The sequence below is a fragment of the Charadrius vociferus genome, unplaced genomic scaffold, assembly GCF_000708025.1.
Source record: "Charadrius vociferus isolate BGI_N301 unplaced genomic scaffold, ASM70802v2 scaffold684, whole genome shotgun sequence".
Lineage (NCBI taxonomy): Eukaryota > Metazoa > Chordata > Aves > Charadriiformes > Charadriidae > Charadrius > Charadrius vociferus.
In genome coordinates, this window is record NW_009648144.1 from 186,730 (window position 1) to 208,174 (window position 21,445).

The 21,445-nt window shown below is 39.8% G+C and overlaps 1 protein-coding gene across 1 annotated transcript in view; it reads right to left on the reverse strand.

The window, feature by feature from the left end:
• Positions 1-21,445, reverse strand: part of PTPN13 (protein tyrosine phosphatase, non-receptor type 13 (APO-1/CD95 (Fas)-associated phosphatase)) — a 104,613-nt gene that overhangs the window by 75,215 nt on the left and 7,953 nt on the right. The window contains exons 2-5 of the mRNA XM_009883939.1: positions 19,664-19,833; positions 13,132-13,197; positions 7,237-7,422; positions 4,404-4,497 (exon numbers count right to left, since the gene is read on the reverse strand). Of these exons, the coding sequence (XP_009882241.1) occupies positions 4,404-4,497; positions 7,237-7,422; positions 13,132-13,197; positions 19,664-19,833 (516 nt within the window). The remainder of the gene's footprint in view (positions 1-4,403; positions 4,498-7,236; positions 7,423-13,131; positions 13,198-19,663; positions 19,834-21,445) is intronic.

A 21,445-nucleotide genomic window follows, 5' to 3' on the forward strand; every position in this document is an offset into this window, starting at 1 on the left:
CATGAGGAGGAAATTCTTTACTTTGAGGGTAGTGGAGCACTGGAACAGGCTGCCCAGAGAGGTTGTGGAGTCTCCCGCTCTGGAGACATTCAAAACCTGCCTGGACGCTGTCCTGTGCAACCTGTTGTAGGTGACCCTGCTCTGGCAGGGGGGTTGGACTAGATGATCTCCAGAGGTCCCTTCCAACCCTAACCATTCTGTGATTCCTTATGTGCGCCGCCCTCCCCAACTGTCCTAGTGCTAAACTTCTCCCCAAACATCTTCTCAGAGGAAGCTAAACCCAAACATTTAGATAAAAGATGACTGACATAACTTCTAAATTATTAGAAAGACAGTTCACTCAAAATCATAATCCTGCCTGATAGCTTCCTACCTTTGTAAGTGTTTTACATTTTGCAATTGGAATAAAAGGCATATAGTTCAACTACACACAGCAACAGAACAGAGGAAAAAAGGACTCTGATTTTCTGAGTTGTTTTTTAGTTTCTTTTTTTTCTTTTACTATTACTATTTTTCTTAAACTCTCATCTGGCTCTTCAGTCTATGAGATTATCATTGTTATAATTAGTACTGCATTCCACAGCTCACTTTTCCAGAAATCTAAAAGCACTGCCCCCAGGGCAGCTGATCTGTTCTGTCATTGACAGAATTTGCACCATACCATTACAGAAAAAGAAATAACTGAGTATTAAATTGCCCTGAATCAAATGTGAGCTGTCTCTCATTAATATCAGACACCCATTTCACTGTGTCCTCACTAACTTTCAAATACATAACTCACTGTGCATGCCAAATGGAACTGAAAACAGCTAGAGCCAGGTTGGTTATGTGGGGGTGTTTGTTTTGTTCTGTTTTGTATTTTAATGATATACTCTATATTCCTGTCCTCATTTGAGGTCTCAGTGAAGTGGAGATCAAGGAATGTATTAAAGATCGAGATACAGAGAAGTAAGGTGGTGCTATTAAGACATACCAGGAAATGGGACTGACAACAGAAGTAGAATTGGGAAAGGTTTTGAGGAAGCTAAGAGGATTGTAAATCCTCTAGGGAAAAAGAGAAAAAGAACAAGAGTTCCACAGATAATGAATGTGATACAGAGAAATTGAAACAGGTAGAGCGGAAGCAGGACAGGCCGACCACAAAAAGTAAAGGAATGACTGACCTCAATTCATCTTCTTTTCTGAAAATAAAGGCTCAAATACCAGAAACATGAAAAAAAAAAAATCTACTTCTAGGGACAGAGGGAAGAAAGAAGCATAACACCAAAATATTATAAAACCCACACAGTAACTGAAAAACATTTTTGCAACTGACAGTTCATCTTGATAAAAATTGGAAAAAATCAAGTATTCAAGAACATCTCATTAATAACTCGTACCTTCAGGACAAGGCTTGGAGGGATACAGACAAAATAATGTTTGCACTGGAAGAGTGATGCACAAACATTCATTCCCTGTGGTGCCACACATTATCTGTAACACTCTAAACATGTATGCACTTTCAATCAACTTAAGGGAAACAAGGGTTAGAGGATGAGGATTGTTCAGCCAACTTCATAGTCTGGGGGTTGTCAAGTGCACTCATTTCACAAATATTATTTGAGTGAAGATTATGTTTAATTAGGTCTCTTCAGACAATGTGATGTTCCCTAAAAAGAGAAGCCTTTCAAATGTAATTTTGACTGAGGTTGCTTAAACCCCTATGTTGAATTTATTGGTCGATAGCAGCTGAGCCAAATGGACTCCTCAGTCTCCGAGAACCCTTAAGTCTGGTTGGTCTTCCCCAACCCAGTGATTTCACAAGCGCACACACTGCAAGGAACCTTTTCTGCTTGGCACCCTGGAAATCCTAGGCACAGCCAGAATGCAAGTGAGCACAAAGCAGCAAGACAAACATTCAGCTCCACAGCTCTTCAGATATTCAGACACTGCATCCCAACTGAATTTTTCGGTAATTAAAATAAAAAGCAACACCTCTCAACCATCTCAGAAGCAAAGTCATACATACTAAGCGATTCAAAAAAGCAAGGATAAGAGGAAAGAATATTCCAGTCATGACATTTTTTTCAAGTCAGAGGATACAGTAGAAAAACAGCAATTAGATCCTCTAGTCTATATCCTTTAAGTTAAAGACATAGTCCTCAGAGAAAATTTCAGACATTGCAAGGATGTTATTCACCCTAGTACTCAGCCAGAAAGCCATGTAGATACTGGCTGGAGATACTACATCAATCTCCAAAATTTAGTATAACTTAAACCAAAAGCTTTAAGACACATATATCGTAACAATATAATCTTACATATAAGACTTTGGGGACAAACATTGCTTCTGATGGAAAAAATAAAAAATCTGCCAAAAAGCTTAAACGAAGTTGTGGGTAGGAAAACAAATTAACACCACCCCCACCCCCCCCAACCACAGAAACATTTAAAAAAAGAAGTTAAGGATTTTCTAAGAAAATAAAAAGCAAAACAGCAACACACTCTTCAGTTGTATTAGCAAAAACGAAACTTGAAACAACAAAGAAGAGAATAATCAGGGTTGCTAATGCAGTGAGAACAGAGTTTAAAGACAATCTTGCTATGTCTCCAAAGCTTAAATATTCTGACCATTATCAAAACACAAAGTTTATGATGATTACGGAATAAAAAGAAGAATAGATGATGGAAAGAGGGTATGGAAATGACAAAGCTTGCAGTAGTAGCTGAACGGTAGTGTGCTCAAATGTGCAGGTGTGTAAAGAAACTGTGAATATGACAACACTGGAAACTGGGTTTTTTGGGTAATAGGGTTAAAGAATAAACAAGCAACTTAACAATCACAACAATATGTTTCTGCAACAACCCTTATAAAATTGGTGGGAACCAGGAAAAGAATTCGTTTTAAGAAAGAGGTTAAGAAGTTCAGAAAAGAAAGGCATTACATGGTTTACAAATCCAGTCAACCAGATTGATCCAGTCCCAAACCCTGTATTCCAATAGATCTTCCTATTGCTACAGAAATATTCTGGAAAAAAAAAAAGAAGAAAGAGCCAATATGAAAACAAAGCCCCTGAGAAAGCAGTCACAACAGTGCCAGAAAACAAAGAGACAGCTTGTACCAGAAACTGTTCCTAAACACATAGTGCCATACTGGAAGGGCTGGCAACCACTGACATAAGGTTTTTATATCAAACAGTAGCCTAATCTAGGACTTGTTTCAACAACAACAAAAAAATAATAAAAAAATCAATAAAGACAGACCATCAATGCCTTAGCAGACTCATGTCTAACTTTTGCAGTTTCCATTGCCACTGACAATGCCATGGATTATTTTGGTTCCTGCAATTCACTGCACTATTGCTTGACACAAAACTGAAAAACAGAGAAGCAACTCAAGCACATTAGCAACATAACTTTGTTCCAAGTTTACTTGTGATAAATAAGCAGAGAGATAATGTGAAGCTGATGAAAACCCTGTGTCGCTATTACTTATAGTGTTGAGTATTTGTGGGTGATGTTGCATTCTGGTACCGAGATACTCTGTTTACAGATGAATATTTTAAGGCAAGAATGGTCTCACCTAATTATCACATCTCATTGCCTGTATCGCAACTACTTAGAGTCGTGTAAGCTGATGCCTTATAAAACGCTCCTACCTAGCCCCATAATTCTTCCAGAAAAATAGGACGCCTAGCACAGAGCTGATGCTGCCACTGTCCTTAAACAAGGACATCTAATGAAGTCACGGCCAGCATCAGCTGCCAACCTACACCACTTTATCACTTTTCCTCCACAGTGGTGACAGCAACATTCTGCCTCTGAAACAGTCTGTATTCTCCCTGCCTGCCCAGTTTCCTCTTTCCTTACTTCCCTGAAATAACAGTACAACCCTACCTGGCCTCTATGTCCACCTCACCCTGTCAAAGCCCAGCAGAACTGTGATGGAACATATAATAGCTCTCTTCAGGAAAAAAGAGGTGGCAGAAAAAAAGCTTTGTGTGCAGAGGAAAGAGTCCAGGGCTGCTTGGGAAGCAGGGAAAGAAGCTATACGCAACTAGAGCTAAGAAGAAAAAACACAGTATACAGGAAAGAGGGCACTAAGAAAATCTGCTTCCTGTTCCTCTAGCTGACCTACCTTCAGCTGAAGATTCCCTTTCTCCAGAAACAGAACTTTTGACTGAGAACCTTTAAAACCTGTTCCAACCATCAGGACTGAACTGGAAAAATATGTGTATTTTCTTGAAACAATTATTCTCATGTCACCATCACCAACAGTTAGCTAGACACCAAACAATCAGAGTTCTGTGAATGTCAGCAAGCCCTTCACTATTCAATTTCTTTGGCCACAAAAATCTACACAAACTTTGTCTTTCACAGGGCTATATTTATTGCCATAACCCTTACTGCAATGAAGCACTTACCTGTGGGAAGTCCTTTTCCCCTCAGCCTCTCCCGAATAGCCTGGCTTCTGTCTGGCTGCAATTTTCTATCTCCATTGCAAGAAAGTTGATCCACCTGCAAAACAGGCAGTAACGCACTGTCAAATATTGAAAGAGCTCACATTGGTATGAAACGAGTGTCCATTACATAAATGCACAACATAAGTCAGTGACAAACAGTTAAGTTCAAGTTCAGAGTGGAAGTTCAAACTTTTTTCATAAAAAAAAACAGGTTTATCAGTGAGAATATCCCCTAGAATTATCCATATTTGAATAATCTGTGCATTATTTTACTACACATTTGGTCTACTTTTTTTCCACTAAGTGTAAATTAAGTTCACAAGCATGTAACTTAAACACATTCCTCCCCTATAGGAAACCTAAGAGACAGCAACACTCAAAACCCATGTTCCATGGGTGCAACATGACTGGCACTTGTGATTGGCCTGATGAGTTTTCTGTGTAACAGGAAGAACTGTCTTGTACCTGATAGTTTTAGGCTGATACCTTGCACAACTTACTACACATGTAAAATCTCATACATTTGTGAGAATTCTCTTCTTTAGCCCCTCAGACAGATTCCTTTTGTGTGTCAGGCTTAACTACTCCCATTAACTTTTGAACTTTTTTTTTTTTAAATCACTACTTCCCTAAAAAAAAAATTATTTCACATGTATAATCATTTAAAGAGCAGTGTATTTTCTACAACAAAGAATCTTTAGTGAGATCTTTTGATCTGGTGGGAATTGGCATATTGACAGTGGATTAGCTGGGAAGTAGGAAGAAGAAATCAAGCAGCCTTCTATCCGTCACAGTTACAATGTCATTTAACATTAAACAGATTGAATCAGCCTTGTGCCGTATATCCCTTTACAAAGCATATTAACATGGAAAGTGAGAACATTCAAACAGGACCTCTCAGCTGTGCTTCATAGACCACCAAACCACCAGTTATAGAGCTAAGACGTCTCCAGGCTTTGATAAGGCAAATCAAGACTGGAGGCACGCTGATCTTGGAATGGCAAGTTGTACTATGGTTCTGAAAAAACAATTTTATATACTTTTTTATTACCTTAAAAATTCCAGCACACATACAGAGCACTAAATATTAAAACCAGCAGGGATGGCTAGCTAAGGTGCACAAAAACACAGTAGCACAGCTATGTTGTTGTTCTGGCAACATTTGGTTCTATTTGGCTATTTTGTTCTTGTCTTCTTGTAAAGCCAGTGCAGTGACAAGTTACGAATTAGGTTAAAAAGGTTACTGGCAGAGGAAATCTAGATTAGCAAAACTTCAGCACTGGATAACCACCAGTAGCCCTGCTCCTTCATTATCAACATGGTATAGGAGACAGGAACACATTTGCTGGATTCAGCTCTCCACTGGTTTTCGGTACATGCATTTGGGACCGCTACCGCTGTCTTTGGCAGGCCGGTCTAGATTAGTCTGTCACACTAATCGCAGACTCCCTCTGAAAGCCCGCTGACAAGAACAAGATGAAAAAAGCAGAAAATTTGCTAAGCAGAAAGGGCGATTAAGAACTTCAAGACTAATGACTGTCTCTCCACAGCGGCTGTTGCTAAAGCTCATGGCCCAGTTTAAGGTTTGGATGTTTGTTTTAATAGCTTCACTGATTAAGGCCTTGTAGATCTTTATTTCATTGAATCACAGGCTAGCTCCACTTGGCAGCTACACAAGACTTCAGACATTACAGCGAGGAGCACTGAACTGACAACCTCACAGACTAGACAATGTTTTGTGGGGCTCAGGCTCAGCACTATTTCTGGAGGCCTGTCACAATCAGCTGGTGCCAAATATTATACAAATGCAGGGACCTCTCACCTCATGCAAGTGTTTCCAAACCAGATTTATGAAGAAACTATCTAACAATTAGATCATAATTTTTTTTTTAAAAAAGAAAGCATTATCAAGTCAAACATTTTTCTTGCAATTACAGTGCTGTCTCTCCAGACACCAATTTTTACATTGGCATAACCCCTATGAGATTAAAAAAAAGGAGTTTCAATGATATAAAACCAGGTGAAATTCAGGACCATCATGGGATATCATTCCAGCAATAATAAATCACTCGGCATTTGTTATAGTTATAAACAGAACACAAGGAAAGCAAATATTGGCCAGAGAACAATCTAACAATATTGACCATTTATGGCCTTCCTTTCTACTCAGAGCCTTCTGAAGTTATGTTGTAATGGTTTAGGTGAAGGGACAGGTTGCCTGTCAGGAATAGTAACTTTGCAAGATGAGTTCATGTAATTTCTTTCACTTCTGAAAACAGTTTAATGCATTTGTCATCATTAGACAGTAACATCCTCCACAATTATCATATCCAAGAGCTAAGGAGAAGTGTAAGAGAATTCACACACAGTCTAAAAAGTTCCTCTTCCTGTTAATAAGCAACTCTCCAAAAGTCAAGCATAACTTTAAAAAAGAAAATTCAGAGCAATCATTTTAGAGGTATTTCAAGTAGCATCAACTCTAAGGCTTGCCCCAGAGTTCATGATCTTTTTTGTTTTCCCGTTTTTCTCTACTTTCCTTTCAATGAAGATGAATAGTTCATAAGATTATCTTCCTCAGAAACAGCAGTCGTGAATGCACATTCCAGGAGGAATTGTCAAGCGCACAAACTGTTATAAGGGGAGAGAAGCAATTCTCTCCTTTTAACATTCACCCTTATCAAAATTGCAACATAGTAAAACAGGAGGAAGAATGACTGCAGAGTGACTCTGCATGAGCACCTTTGCTCTCTTCCTGCTCATCTCTATTATTTCTCAAATGCTGACACAGACTTACCCCAGACAGGCTTCCCAGAACCAGCCTGACCAACTGTTTCACATATGAAAAAGAAGGGGCACAGTTACTGTTCCTTATGTGTGCACTGCAAGCATCCAGAACAGTCCGTACAGATACACGAGCATAAATGACATCTTCACACATGCCGAGGAGTATGCTGTTGAGATGATCTCCAAGTTTGATAGGCTAGTGACAAACAAAAACAGGAGGAATAGGAGAATCAGTTTTAATAGTGACTTGTGCTACACCCAGAAACGAAAGACATTCAACACAGTAAAATAACTATTCATGAGACTTACTGCCTACATTATCTGAGTGCCAATTTGAAAGTCACCACCTAGCTGGTGAAAAAATTGTGGTTGTAGATCAGGGGACAGGCATTCAGCATCTAGATTCGATTCCTACTCTGCAACAATCTGGTCCAAACAAGCTGCCCGATCTGTAAGGTCAGGACACCAAAGCTTTCCTTTCTCAAGGGCTTAATGACTAGCGAAAAGGTTCAGAGAAAGTTTTCTTTGGGTTTTTTTAAACATTCTGCCAGTCACAAGCATAAAATTCAATCCTCATTACAATCACTTTATAACTCTCTGCCTGCTATGCTCATTTTCTACAGTTCCTCACCTCACCAATATTTTGCAGCAGCTGTGTTAGCATTTCCAAAGTCCAGTGACACCATCAAACAATAACAACAAAAAAGTAAGGAATAAAACAGCGGAGCCACTGGTTAAGGAAGCAGAGCTTCATAGTTGCAGGACAACACCCATATGGTTAGGAACAATCTAGGTTTAATTCTCCTCTACCCATTCAATTAATCCAGCACACTGTATGTGGAATATTACTCCTCAGGCTATGCAATAGTCAGCAATAACACTTGTTCTCAGATGCCTCAGGCACTTGGGACTTGAGCTTTCTGATCTGTAGCTCTCAGAAAGCGGGTGGTTACCCACACAGTACAAGCATTGTCGTGCTTTTTTCACCACAGAGCACTTCAAACTATTCCAGTCTTCCAATTTTCCTTGTATTAGTATTCTCAAACTGCACCATAAAAATAAAGTATTCTGGACCACCCTGATTTAAGTAACACAGGCTTTTCCCATCTATCTGTTTAGCACTTCTAACTAATTGTAAAAAAAAAAAAAAAAAAAAAAAAAAAAAAATCACTCTTGTGTTCAACGACACTCCAAGCAGAGAAGTAGCTCATTAACAGACACAGCTCATTAGGCAGGCAAATATGGAAAAAAAAAAATTAAAATTGGGAAAATTCGCACATGCAAATTAACACTTAAAAGGAATCACAGAATGGTCAGGGTTAGAAGGCACCTCTGGAGATCATCTAGTCCAACCCCTCTGCCAGAGCAGGGTCACCTACAGAAAGAAGCACAGGACACCGTCCAGGCGGGTTTTGAATGTCTCCAGAGCGGGAGACTCCACAACCTCTCTGGGCAGCCTGTTCCAGTGCTCCACTACCCTCAAAGTAAAGAAGTTCCTCCTCATGTTAAGATGGAACTTCCTATATGTTCAAGTTTATGCCCATTACCCCTCGTCCTATCACTGGGCACCACTGAAAAAAGACTGTTCCCATACAGACTGGCACCCTCCCTTTAAGTATTCATAAGCATTACTAAGATCCCCCCCCTCAGTCTTCTTTTCTCTACACTAAAGAGACCCAAGTCCCTCAGCCTTTCCTCATAAGAGAGATGTTCCAATCCCCTAACAGTCTCCGTAGACCTTTGCTGGACCCTCTTCAGCAGTTCCCTGTCCTTGTTCAACTGCGGAACCCAGAACTGGACACAATACTCCAGATGTGGCCTCACCATGGCATAGTAGAGGGGGAGGATAACCTCCCTTGACCTGCTGGCCACACTCTTGATGCACCCTGGGATGCCATTGGCCTTCTTGGCCACCAGGGCACATTGCTGGCTCATGGTCATCTTGTTGTCCACCAGGACTCCCAGGTCCCTTTCCACAGAGCGGCTCTCCAGGAGGTCAGGCCCCAATCTGTACTGATGCATGCGGTTATTGCTCCCTAGATGCAGTACCCTACACTTGCTCTTGTTGAATTTCATCAGGTTTCTCTCTGCTGAACTCTCCAGCCTGTCCAGGTCACGCTGTATGGCAGCACAGCCTTCCGGCGTGTCAGCCACTCCTCCCGTCAGCCCCCAACCTGTACTGGTGCATGGGGTTATTCCTCCCCAGGTGCAGTACCCTACACTTACCCTTGTTGAACTTCATAAGGTTTCTTTCTGCCCAACTCTCCAGCCTGGCGAGGTCACGCTGTAAGGCAGCACAGCCTTCTGGCGTGTCAGCCACTCCTCCCAGTTTTGTGTCATCAGCAAACTTGCTGATGGTACACTCTATCCCTTCATCCAGATCATTGATGAATATGTTGAACAAAACTGGGCCCAGTACTGACCCCTGAGGGACACCACTTGTTACTAACCTCCAACTAGACTCTGCGCCACTAACCACAACCCTCTGAGCTCTATCTGTGAGCCAGTTCTCAATCCACCTCACCGTCCATTCATCTAAGCCACACTTCCTAAGCTTTCCTGTGAGGATGATGTGGGAGACAGTGTCGAAAGCCTTGCCAAAGTCAAGGTAGACAACATCCACTGCCCTCCCCTCATCCACCCATCTAGTTACTTTGTCATAGAAGGCTATCAGATTAGTCAGACATGACTTCCCCTTGGTGAATCCATGTTGACTACTTCTGATAATCTTCTTTTCATCCAGGTGCTTTGAGATGACTCCCAGAACAAGCTGCTCCATCATCTTCCCAGGGATGGAGGTGAGGCTGACCGGCCTGTAGTTTCCCGGGTCATCCTTCCTGCCCTTTTTGAAGACTGGAGTGACATTGGCTATCCTCCAGTCCTCAGGCACCTCACCTGTCCTCCAGGACCTTTCAAAGATAATGGAGAGAGGCCCAGCAATGACTTCCCCCAGCTCCCTCAGCACCCGAGGGTGCATCCCATCAGGCCCCATGGATTTATGTATATCCAATTTATCTAACTGATCTTTAACGTGCTCCTTGTCAACCAAGGGATAGTCTTGTTTCCCCCAGACTTTCTCTGTTACCTGCAAAGTCTGGGTCTCACAAGGACTGGCCCGAACAGTGAAGACAGAAGCAAAGAAGGCATTTAGCAACTCCGCCTTCTCTGCATCATCCGTCACCACAGCACCTGTCTCATTCAACAACGGGCCCACATTTTCCCTAGTTTTCCTTTTGTCTCCTATATACTTAAAGAAACCCTTCCTGTTGGCCTTGACATCCCTCGCCAGGTTCAATTCCAAGGCTGCCTTGGCTTTCCTTGTTTCATCCCTGCATGCCCTGACAGCACTCTTATACTCTTCCCAAGCAATCAGCCCCTACTTCCACCTATTGTAAACACCTTTCTTCCACCTGATCTTTTTCAGAAGGTCCCGGCTCCGCCATGCAGGTCTCCTTCTTCCCTTGCCTAATTTATTTCTCTTTGGGATGCACTGATCCTGAGCTTGGAGGAAGTGATGCTTAAATAGCAGCCAGCTCTCTAGAGCCCCCTTACCCTCTAGAGCCCTCTCCCATGGGATTTGTCCAAGCAATTCCTTGAAGCGATCTAAGTTAGCCCTCCTGAAGTTTAGGGTTTCAACCCTACTTGTCATTTTGTCTATTCTACCTTTAATCCTGAACTCTATCTTCTCATGATCGTTGGAGCCCAGTCTGCCCCCAACCTTAACATCCTCCACCAGTCCTTCTTTATTTGTCAGTACTAGATCCAGTAGAACACCTCTCCTTGCGAGCTCCTCCACCACCTGAGTCAAAAAGTTATCATCAATGCACTGGAGGAACCTCCTGGACTGTGCAAGCCCAGGTGCGTGGCCTTCCCAGCAGATATCAGGGTAGTTGAAATCCCCCATGAGAATCAAGGCCTGCAACTGTGAGGTGATTCTCATCTGTCTGTAGAAGGCCTCATCAACTTCCCCATCCTGATCAGGTTGTCTGTAATAGACGCCCACAACAGTGTCTCTCATATTACCCTGCCCCTTAATCCTTACCCATAAGCTCTCACCTCACTCTTCCACTGCTCCCAGGAAGAGCTCGATACATTCTAGCTGCTCTCTCACATAAAGAGCGACTCCACTGCCTTGCCTCGCTGGCCTATCTTTCCTAGAGACAACGTAGCCCCCCATGACAGTGTTCCAGTCATGTGAGCTATCCCACCATGTCTCAGTAATTGCAATGAGACTGTCCTGTGACTGCACGCAGATCTCCAAGTCCTCTTGTTTATTCCCCATGCAGCGCGCATTCGTGTATAGGCATTTCAGAAAAGCCAATGAGTGCATAATTTTTGCCTTTGAAGTGTGGCGGGCCTTCCAATCCTCAAAAATACTAGCACTCTGCCCCACAAGTGCTGAGCTACTACCCCCAGGTGCCTCTCTATCGAGCCCAGTTACATGCCCCCTTCGAATCTAGTTATAAGCTCTCTTTGAATCTAGTTTAATATCATACACAGACTGTCCTTTTGCCTCCGCTAACTCCACAGGGAAGAGGCACTGCATGAGAGCGTCCCAAAGTTAAATTCTAGACTTCTGCTCCCCATTTTCTTTCCAGGCATAGCTCGCCACGCTGTCTTTGGAAAAATATTGTTATATCAAAAGATAGAGCACTCCTTCCCACTGCATTACCGTGAAACTGTTGCTACAGTCTAATACCAAAAGAAGAAACAAAGAAAAAGGGGACTAAAATTCATGCCTACTTTCTGCTCAACACCTACCTCTACCTATCTTAAGTCACTCTCCCACTACTGCTGAATACTGTTCCTTTCATCTTCTACAAGACAAGAGAGCAAAGAAAGGGGATAGCTGTCTAAGAAAATACTGAGGCTTTTGGGACAGGCACAGTAAGCATTACAAATAAGTATCCGTAAAGCAGTCATAGCTTTTCCAACTATAGGTTTTCCGACTTGCATTCAGGCAGCTACTTCCAAATCAGTACAACTGAGAACCCAACAACCACTCTGTTAAAGAAAATATTAGGAACTGAACACTTAAATTGCCAAAGAGCCCTTCAAAATTTCCTTCCTTACCCTTACATAAAACACCAACTAGTAGGACTGAACCCAAACATGAAACAGAAATAGCTTATCTCCTTGAGCTGCACAATGCTCTGCTAAATCCCTCAACTGAAAGTCCATTATTAAATGCTTTTTTGGATGCATTTTATCTTATTTTCACCCTTTTAGATATTGACTCTAAAAGTTTAATTGGGGGCGGGGAAGGAGCACACAGGAAGATGATGAATCACATTATCTTCAGTCAGTTTTGGAAAGACAGTCTAGGAGTTCTGCTGGGTGTGTGAAATAACCCCATTGCGCAATAACACTCCGCTCTAAGCAGTCTGCAACTGTGTCTGCATTGACTGACAATTCAATAGCAGAAGTCTACTCCCTCTTCCAAACAATTCATGCCCTTTCTTGGCCATTGTGTAACATAAGTATCTCTATGTGCCAAGTCCAGACTCACAGAAGTTACGGCAGCATAGAGAACAGGTTGCTTTATTACCAGTAAAGCAACAGTGTTATTTAAATATTTGTTTTTATACAAGCCTAAACCAAAACAAATAATTTTCTCCTTTGTCAGCAGCTAAAACTGTTGTCTTTCAGCATGTGACGCTACAGGATAGACTAGCCCAGATATACCTTCATGGAAACTATCAGAAATGTAGTATCAGCACCTTCTTTTTTTCAACACCACCACCACCCTCACACACTCCAGAGGAAAAAACTCCGAGTACAGGAAAAGAAATCTTACGCTTCACCTTCTTATTATGACAACCCTGCCATGTTAACCCAAATGCAGATTCAGTCAAACTATCAAGTCTGAAGTTGCAATATTAAACAAAACCAAATCGAAACTTACCTGACTTTGAGGAACTTCATGGTCAGCTCCCCAAAAGAGTGACATACCGAGAGAATAAATATGGACCTATCATAAGACACAAGACATTTGTCAACTCATTGACCAGGACTGGAAATGCAAGCAGGACTTTAAAGTACAGCAACTAACTAAACATCACATTGTTTATATATATTCCTAGTATTTAAGCTCAGTTGTCTTTCAAATTGTTCTTCTCTTTTACCATGAGTGACAGAGAAACAAATCCTACTGCTATGAAATGTACTCCATCTAACCAGTGCCTCCGTCTTCTCTGTTCAATTTAAATTTTCATCCCACATTGAAGCCAGAAGCACATGTGATCCATGCAGTCAGCCTGGTATGGGGTACAGACTGCATGGTTGTGTCCAAGGATCCTTAAATCTGTGGTCTGAAGGTAAAGCAGACCTTAGCAGGACTTATTATTACTGTCAAGAGATCCCTAAGATTGGGAACAAAGGAAAAAAAAAAAAGAAATTAAGTGTATCCACATCACCTTAATCTATTATGGATATTTTAAGATACAAATACATTAATAATCACATGTATAATTAACAATTAATATCAGCATTAATGACATTAATATATTTTTACCATATTAAGCCCACCAGGACAGGGAATAAAACCTTTAAATATTGCAGAATTAAGAGCACAAACACATACTGCCCTGGTAGGTGACTGTGAAAAAAAAAAAATCAGGTAAGTGCAGAAACAAAAGCAGTTTTTCTGGACTGTAAAAGTAATATACGCTAGTGAAGGCTCTTTCTACCAAGTTATTAGTTATTGTAGTTATTTCTGCTACTTAAATTTGTGCTACTTAAAGCAACAAGTTTATTAAATAATTGTGCAGGCAATGAACAAGAATTACAGGGACAGTGGTAAATTAAAAGTGATTTGCTTAAGTCAGCCTCTTCACTAACTAAAAGCAAAACATCTTAAGTCCTAGGTATATACATTGACAAGATCTGTCCAGACTCAGGTACTTCATATACAGATTTTAAAAACTTAGGTGTAAATTGAGTGTAAAAAGGTAATGGATGGACTCAACAGAACCTAGGAAATTATAAAAATAATTTTCTTCTTCCCATGCTAAATACATAGTTCTTCAAAATCATATATCTAGAACTACCTTAAGGTTGTACAAGATAATTAATCTCTGTGCTGAGAAGTCTCTTAGCCTATTCAAGACAACGAAATATATCCTTGAAGGCTCAAAAAAAAGGATGATGCATAAATCTTGGTTTGGTTTTGTTTGGGGTTTTTTTGGGTTTTTTTTAGAACAGATTGCTTGAAAGACATTATACCATTACTGCACTCTGCCAGGAATTAACCCCCAAACACAAGGATGATGTATTTCTAGGTTTCTATTGTAAAACAGAAAAAAGTTTTCTTTTTATGTATTCGGAAGAGCAATACACAGCTTAGTGACAGAGTAAGGAAGTAATTACTAAATAGACTTAGAAGCAACATGTTATTAAAATTGTTCTCATAAATTCAACGTGCTTTATTCATATAAAATTGGAATTCAACATACTCAGAGAAGCACTCCAATCTTAAACTTCTGCTAAATCTTGTGGGATGGTCTCTGTCTAGTACAGTGTATGAGTCAGTGCAGGACAGAAGGGTTTCCATCAGTATATGGCAGCAATATACCAGATATTGCTGACACATGGTTGCTCAGAGGTACAGTTCAGTCTAGCTGACTGACAAACACTGAAGATGGAGGAACGGGGTCAGCTAGTGTGCATTCAGACACAGATGTGCAAGAAAGATATTCAGGTAGAAAATAACAGAGAAACGATGTTTCTCTTTGTGATAAAGCTGGAGCAGAACCATGGAGAATTGCTTCACAACCGTGCTCAGAAAGAAAAATAAGGAGGCAAATTTTGTTGCCAGTGGCATGCTCTGGCAGGACTGCAGCAGTGTTGTACACAGGTGCAGATGAAACAAAGCTTTATGCTAGACGCAAATACGTAGCTAGCACTGTGTACCTAACAAAGGCTCACCCATCAGCCTCCTCTCCCAGAAAGGAGGCACTGGCCACCCAAGCAAGGTCTCTCTGTTCCATGCAAAGAACAGAACAGAAGTCACAGACAAGCATCGAGGGTTCTCAGTTAATACCACCGCCCCATTCAATCACAAATATTATCTTTCGAATACTAAGAAAATTGTTCCCTATCTAGTTAATTACCCATTACCCTTTCAGCTGAAAAACTAGGAAATCTTCCTTACATATCCAGATATACCACAGCTATACAGAAAAAGGTGACTATACCTATAGGGTAATAGTGCATGAAAAAAAATTTTTTTCAAAAATAAAAACCCAACCCAAAAACCCACACAGAAACAAACAACCAAAAAAATTCAAACAAAAAACCACCTCCCATCCCCCCAAAATGCAGGAAGAGCACCTAAAAAGTCTTTTATCAAAATTGTTAATTCTAATCAGAGAAGTGGTTATCATCCTAAGTTGGTCGGTGTTCAAGAAGAATTTGGACAATGCTCTTAGATATATGATGTAATCTTTGGGTTGCCCTCTCTGGAGTCTGGAGTTGGACTTGATGATCCTCACAGGTCCCTTCCAACTCAGGATATTCTATCATTCTGTGATTCTAAGCTTCAACACAATGGAAGATATTTCCAAACCCAGGAAGTGCATTACCCTCAACAAAAATATTATTGTACAATCACACAATCAGCCCTCTAAACTAAAACATGCTACCCTACTAATCTATCTGAAAACAGCTTTAAAAATAAAAGCAAAGTGAAACAGTTTCTGATGCAATACTCCATCAATGATATTTCAAGCTTTATATTAACTTAAGGAGGTTTTTCAAGTACAGCATTTCAAAGTTATTTGGAAGCCACTATTACATAAAAAGCAAAAATGTATTCACTAAATATCAGTTCAATCCATTTTAAGATTTTAACCTAATGCCTGCACACATATCGTGCAACTCTCCTACTTCATACACCGAGTCATACTGCTGCTAGACTGGTGTTTGACAGCTCCCTTACGCATTTCTAACTGCTTATTATAGTTTGATAGCCTTTGGTTGTGTCAGAGTCAGGAGGGAGAAAAAAAAGAAATCCCACAACAGTCTGTTTACAAGATCATCTCTGCATGAGGTTTGTGCAGCTTTACATCAAGATCCCTATGTAAGAGACAATTCCAGCATGAAAACCAGGCAAAAATCATTTATTGAATAATTGTGTTGTAATAACCCAATAATTTTGCTAATTTCAACTGATCAGTAACTCATGTTTTTATACGATACTACCTAATAAGAGTTCATATTTAAAATACCCTTCTCCCTCTCCACATGAGGTAGCCTTTGACTAAGAGGCACATAACACCCATCTCTTAAAAATGATAGCATTTATTAAAAAATTCTAGTTCATTTTGGTACTATGATACTTCTGTTGGTTTTGACAATATATAAATCAACATCTAATTAATTTCCCAAATTAATCTTTCATTATAATTTTGAACGGTTTGCTTACTCGCAATAAGCTTGCAGTTACATCAGACTTACTTTGTATTCAGATTGACTGGATGTCTTGGAATCAAAAGGGTGTTTATTGACTGATTATCTTTTTTTCTAATATTTATCCTTGAATACACTGTTAGTTTGTGCTAGCAAGTAAAGTCATAACTCGAGACGAATGCAACCCTGTTACTATCTGTTACAAGGCCTTAGGACGTTTTTCTGCCTTCAGCAGCTTCGAGACATAGTCCGATTTCAGAACAACCAAAAAGGAACACACCAAAGATTTCAAGTAAATAAATTCATTGAACTACAGCAAGTTGTGACAGAACAAAAAAAAAAAGTTTAAACATGTTACAAGTTACTGCAGTCAGCATGTGCAAAGCAAGATCTAAGAAACATGAAGTCAACATATCAAGACAAATAACCAGTGTACCACCCAACACACAGTTTAATAAATGTAAAGGGAAAGTCAAAAAAAGAAGGATGCACATATAAGCTATTTATCAGCCCTACTAACTTCAACTAATAAGGCCACAGTTGGACAAAAGTTTTTATACAAAGCTATGTCTCGGGTAGCTTTCTCCTTCTGTATAAACCAAGTAAGCAAATAAACCCAAGAGGACTGGTATGTTTGAAGCAATTTGCACAAATGTACTATATATACTGTGTAGTTCCTAACCGAGGGATTACAGACCAGTACTACAGATACTCCAGTCTTTCTTTTTTTTTCCTGATGTATTATCAAAGATTATTTCTATATATACTGGCATATACCATTGTCATCATGAAAAGACTTCAGTTCTTTGTATGCAATGGTACTTTTCTAAGAGTTCAACTGGAGGGTCTCACATGAGCAAATGCAGGATGAATAACTCACAGATCCCATCTTCAGATTATGGCTGTCCTTCACTGCAGCCAGATATAACTGCCACACTGGAAGAACAGCTGTGTGATTTATCCACAAAGCTTTAAACTGAGAACAAGAACGGTAGCAGCAAGTTTTCAAATGATTTTGTACCACTCCAGGCTATCGGAACAGTTAATTTTGCCCCCCCGCCTGTGTGTGCAAAACACACGCAGAAATCAAGTAGAATTCAAACATAAAACAGGTTAATTCATCTCAAGCCCAAAGCCTGAAGCTTCAACCTAAGGCTAAAGCTGAATACCAGAAGCTAAAGGGTTTTATTTAGTTTATACGTGACTGTATGTAATTTGCTTATGTAAAACCAAAGCTTGTCTATTTCCACATCCAACTGTTTCCCAATGAAAACAGCAACACAGTTGCTGGGCCCATAGTGTCAATTTTGCCATCACCTTCCACCAAGCAAGGTTACATGGATATCATGAAATTCACACAGCCGTAATCAGAGAGGATTAATGAGGACTGTGTATGTGCAGAATGCCAGTATTTGGTCATCGCCTATTGACGTGCTCTGTGCTGGAGTTTACAGGCCACAGCGGTCCCTCTGAGTATTTCCTTCCTAAAGATTAAGATAAAGAAACATCATAGCATGGCTTTTAATAGTAACAATTCTCTATCTATTTCAAAAAGAAAAAAGTAACATAATGAATGAGTACTGGCACAGAACAAAATGCAATCAGCTCTGATGAAGGTCACAAACATGTCATTTCCAAACTTTTTTTCTGCATTTTTAAAGGTCTGTTTTATATATTAACATCAAAGTTGGCAGTAGAGGTAATGTTACTGTCTTCAACAGCGTTGTCTCTCTTGAAAGAAGATAAACAATTCCAACAGTATGACTACAGAGCTTGGCAGCTGCATCCTACATAACTGATGCTGGATCTGCATTGATGTCAGTGTTATTTTTACTTCTCTATTAAACCTTTCAACCTATGTTGCTAATTGCTTATAATTTTTTCATAGATAAAGATTACACACATACTTTACTATACCATTATTTCTGACTATACTGCAGGGTAAGGAGGATGTCTAAAGGGCTTGTGAGTAACTGAAGAAACTGATTTTCAGAAGGTATTCAATGCTACAGTACTAAAAACTGACTATATACAAGGTTGAGAAGAAAAAAAGCTGCAAACACAAAATATTCAACACAGAAAAACATGTTTTAATAGTCCTAGTGCACACAGCAGCAACCAATGCCAATACCAGTTTCCTCTGGAGTAAGAGCATGTTGCTGTTCTTCCTGGAGGAAGACTGCCAAATGTTATAACTATTCCCAGATCACAACACTGGCTGCGGCCATCTTCCTTCTCTAAGGATTATCAATCCTGAGAAGCCAAGGAGATGGAAACAGAGCTCAGCTTCCTTCTTACTCCCACCTCTAAATACCTTTGACAAGGCCAAGGAAATGGTTTTCCGGAGAAAGTGTTACCATTTGCAACAGATTATTGTTAAGAAAACATCTGAGAAGCTAGTCATTTCAACTGTGCGGATCAGTGACCTGGAGGAGATCACATATACAAACCTCACCTGCCAGAACATATACCCTTGGGGAAGAGTTAAAAAAGGAAGGTGGAAAGGAACACTTTTGCACACAACTGAGGAATACTTATGTTCATTAAAACAAACTTTTTCTTCTGAGATGTGTTGGAATATCCTGTTTTTTGAAGCCCTGAAACTGCTTGAGGAATTCCTTTGCTTACTGCTCAGATGCATTTTGCAAAAAAAAAAATTTAAAAATAAAATTGTTGATGTTACTGAAATCTTTTAGATAAAGAAGGCGAAGTGTTGCTTACTACTAGTTCAATGGTCAGTTATTCTGTGCAGCCATTTCCCAATTATGGCTGTCAGTAGCACACGTGATGAGGACCTGCACACAGATACTTCTTCAGAAGTGCATACAACCATAATCATTATTCCACTTTTACAGACCAAAACAAAGTAGGAGGATCCCTCCCCCTCTCATAAAGGAAATCAATGATTACACATACAAATCAAGAACCACAGGGAGCCAAAAAAAAAAAAAAAAGACAGTTTAAAGCTATTTTGTGAAGGGATCAATAGGAAAAGACAACAGCTGTCTGCCAAGGAAGAGGTACTGTACCTTTTCAACGTCTGACAGAGATGATAGAGAATGGTTCTGCAGAACCTCTGGTGCTGTGAATGCTCGCAGGTCTTGTTGAGAGACATTTTCATCAGTAAATGATACACTGCCAGATGGAAGCAACAGGAGAGACCATGGGGAAATGATGAATTCCAGAGCAGTAGGATCACCTGTATTTGAAAGAAAAAAAATAATATTCCTGACATTAAAGCAACGTTGTTTGATGCCCTTCCTTGATGTTATTTTATTTGCTCAAAGACATGCTTAATATCAGCATAAATATTATTAATGGAACAGATTCACGCTTCCTTTTCTACCTGTGGTGCTTCACAACCACAGCAACAATCTCAATTTTAATCACACTAAGGAGTAACACCTGTCTATTTTGACTATTCTTTACTACTATCCATACCAGCAAGGTCAGGAAGAGCCTGCTAAAATACTTGCAAGCTCCCCTGTCCTTAGGTTATTTCATTTATATTACAGTCAACATATAAAATGATCCCATTTTGTAGTGTACATGTCATTAAGGCTAATTCCTACAATAAGAATGGAATTAACTGCTATACTAATATAGCACTGCTATGGCAGCAATGATCTGAAAACAGAAGACAAAGTTAGTAGAGAAAGTAAATACTCCTTATTAGAATAGCTGAGTGAACTGGACAAAATGGAAAAGTTTTGGGGCACAGAAGTCCTTTTTAGCCTGAAGAAAAAAATATTTAAAAGTGAAAAAGAAAAGAATAATTCTAGGCAGCAGTGGAAGTGGGCAAAGAATAAACATGAAACCTTAGTAAGATCACCCATTCAAACCCTGTGAAGAATATTTGAAAATAGCAAAACAAGTACTGAAATCGGAGAACAAAAAGTGACAAAGAAAATTTCCTACATCATGAATATGCAATTTGGTTTTTGATGTCTGATAATACTGCTATCAAACTTCTGGCCACAGACCTATTAAAAAAAAACACAACCAAATCGGGGTGGGTAGAAACAGACCACACGCAGGTCTGGGGAAGGTGTTAAAACCCCAAATCTACCTTGAAAGTAAATGTTACTTAAGAGAGGAAAAAGAGACCATTTCCTTGAGTCAAAATATTTTTTCTACACATCGAACAGTAAATCAGTTTAGTTTCACTGTAGGAACCATAGGCTTTTATCTAAGTAAAACTAAAAGTTAACTGCTATTTTTCCATAGGCAAAGAGGGATTTGCTCTGTTTTCTGCTATGTGATATATCAAAGATCTGAGGAAACGTGCATTTGAAGTCTAAGCCCTTGTTTTCTCTCTACCTGGTAAGCAACAACAGCAGAATAATAATTTCCTCCTTCAGCTCCACCACTAACAACATTTTCCACTCTCCTATCAGCTTTGGATGTTCCTACAGTGCTGGTTCCTAGCTTGTTCAATTATCTTGTAATCTAGAATATTTCTAATCTCCTAGGAAATGTATTAAATTACTGCTTGCAGGTATCAGATGTAAAAGGATCTACCAAGTAAGTCCTTCAGTTTCTTCAATTCCCCCTCCTCCAAAAGAAGCTAAGAAATTGCTTTTAGGCTTTCTACATTCGGTAATGCCAAAGCAAAACTATATTAATATCTCAGTAATACAATTATCCAGAAAAACATTCCCAGCGTTCAGATCCTGAAGGTCCGAAACTTTTCCCTCCTACCAATGTGTGCCAGAGTTATCATCCAGTAGAGAACCCAATAATTCATTTTTCAGTCTAAGACTAACATACACATTTTTCTGAACATACCTTAAATCACTATGCAGAATTTT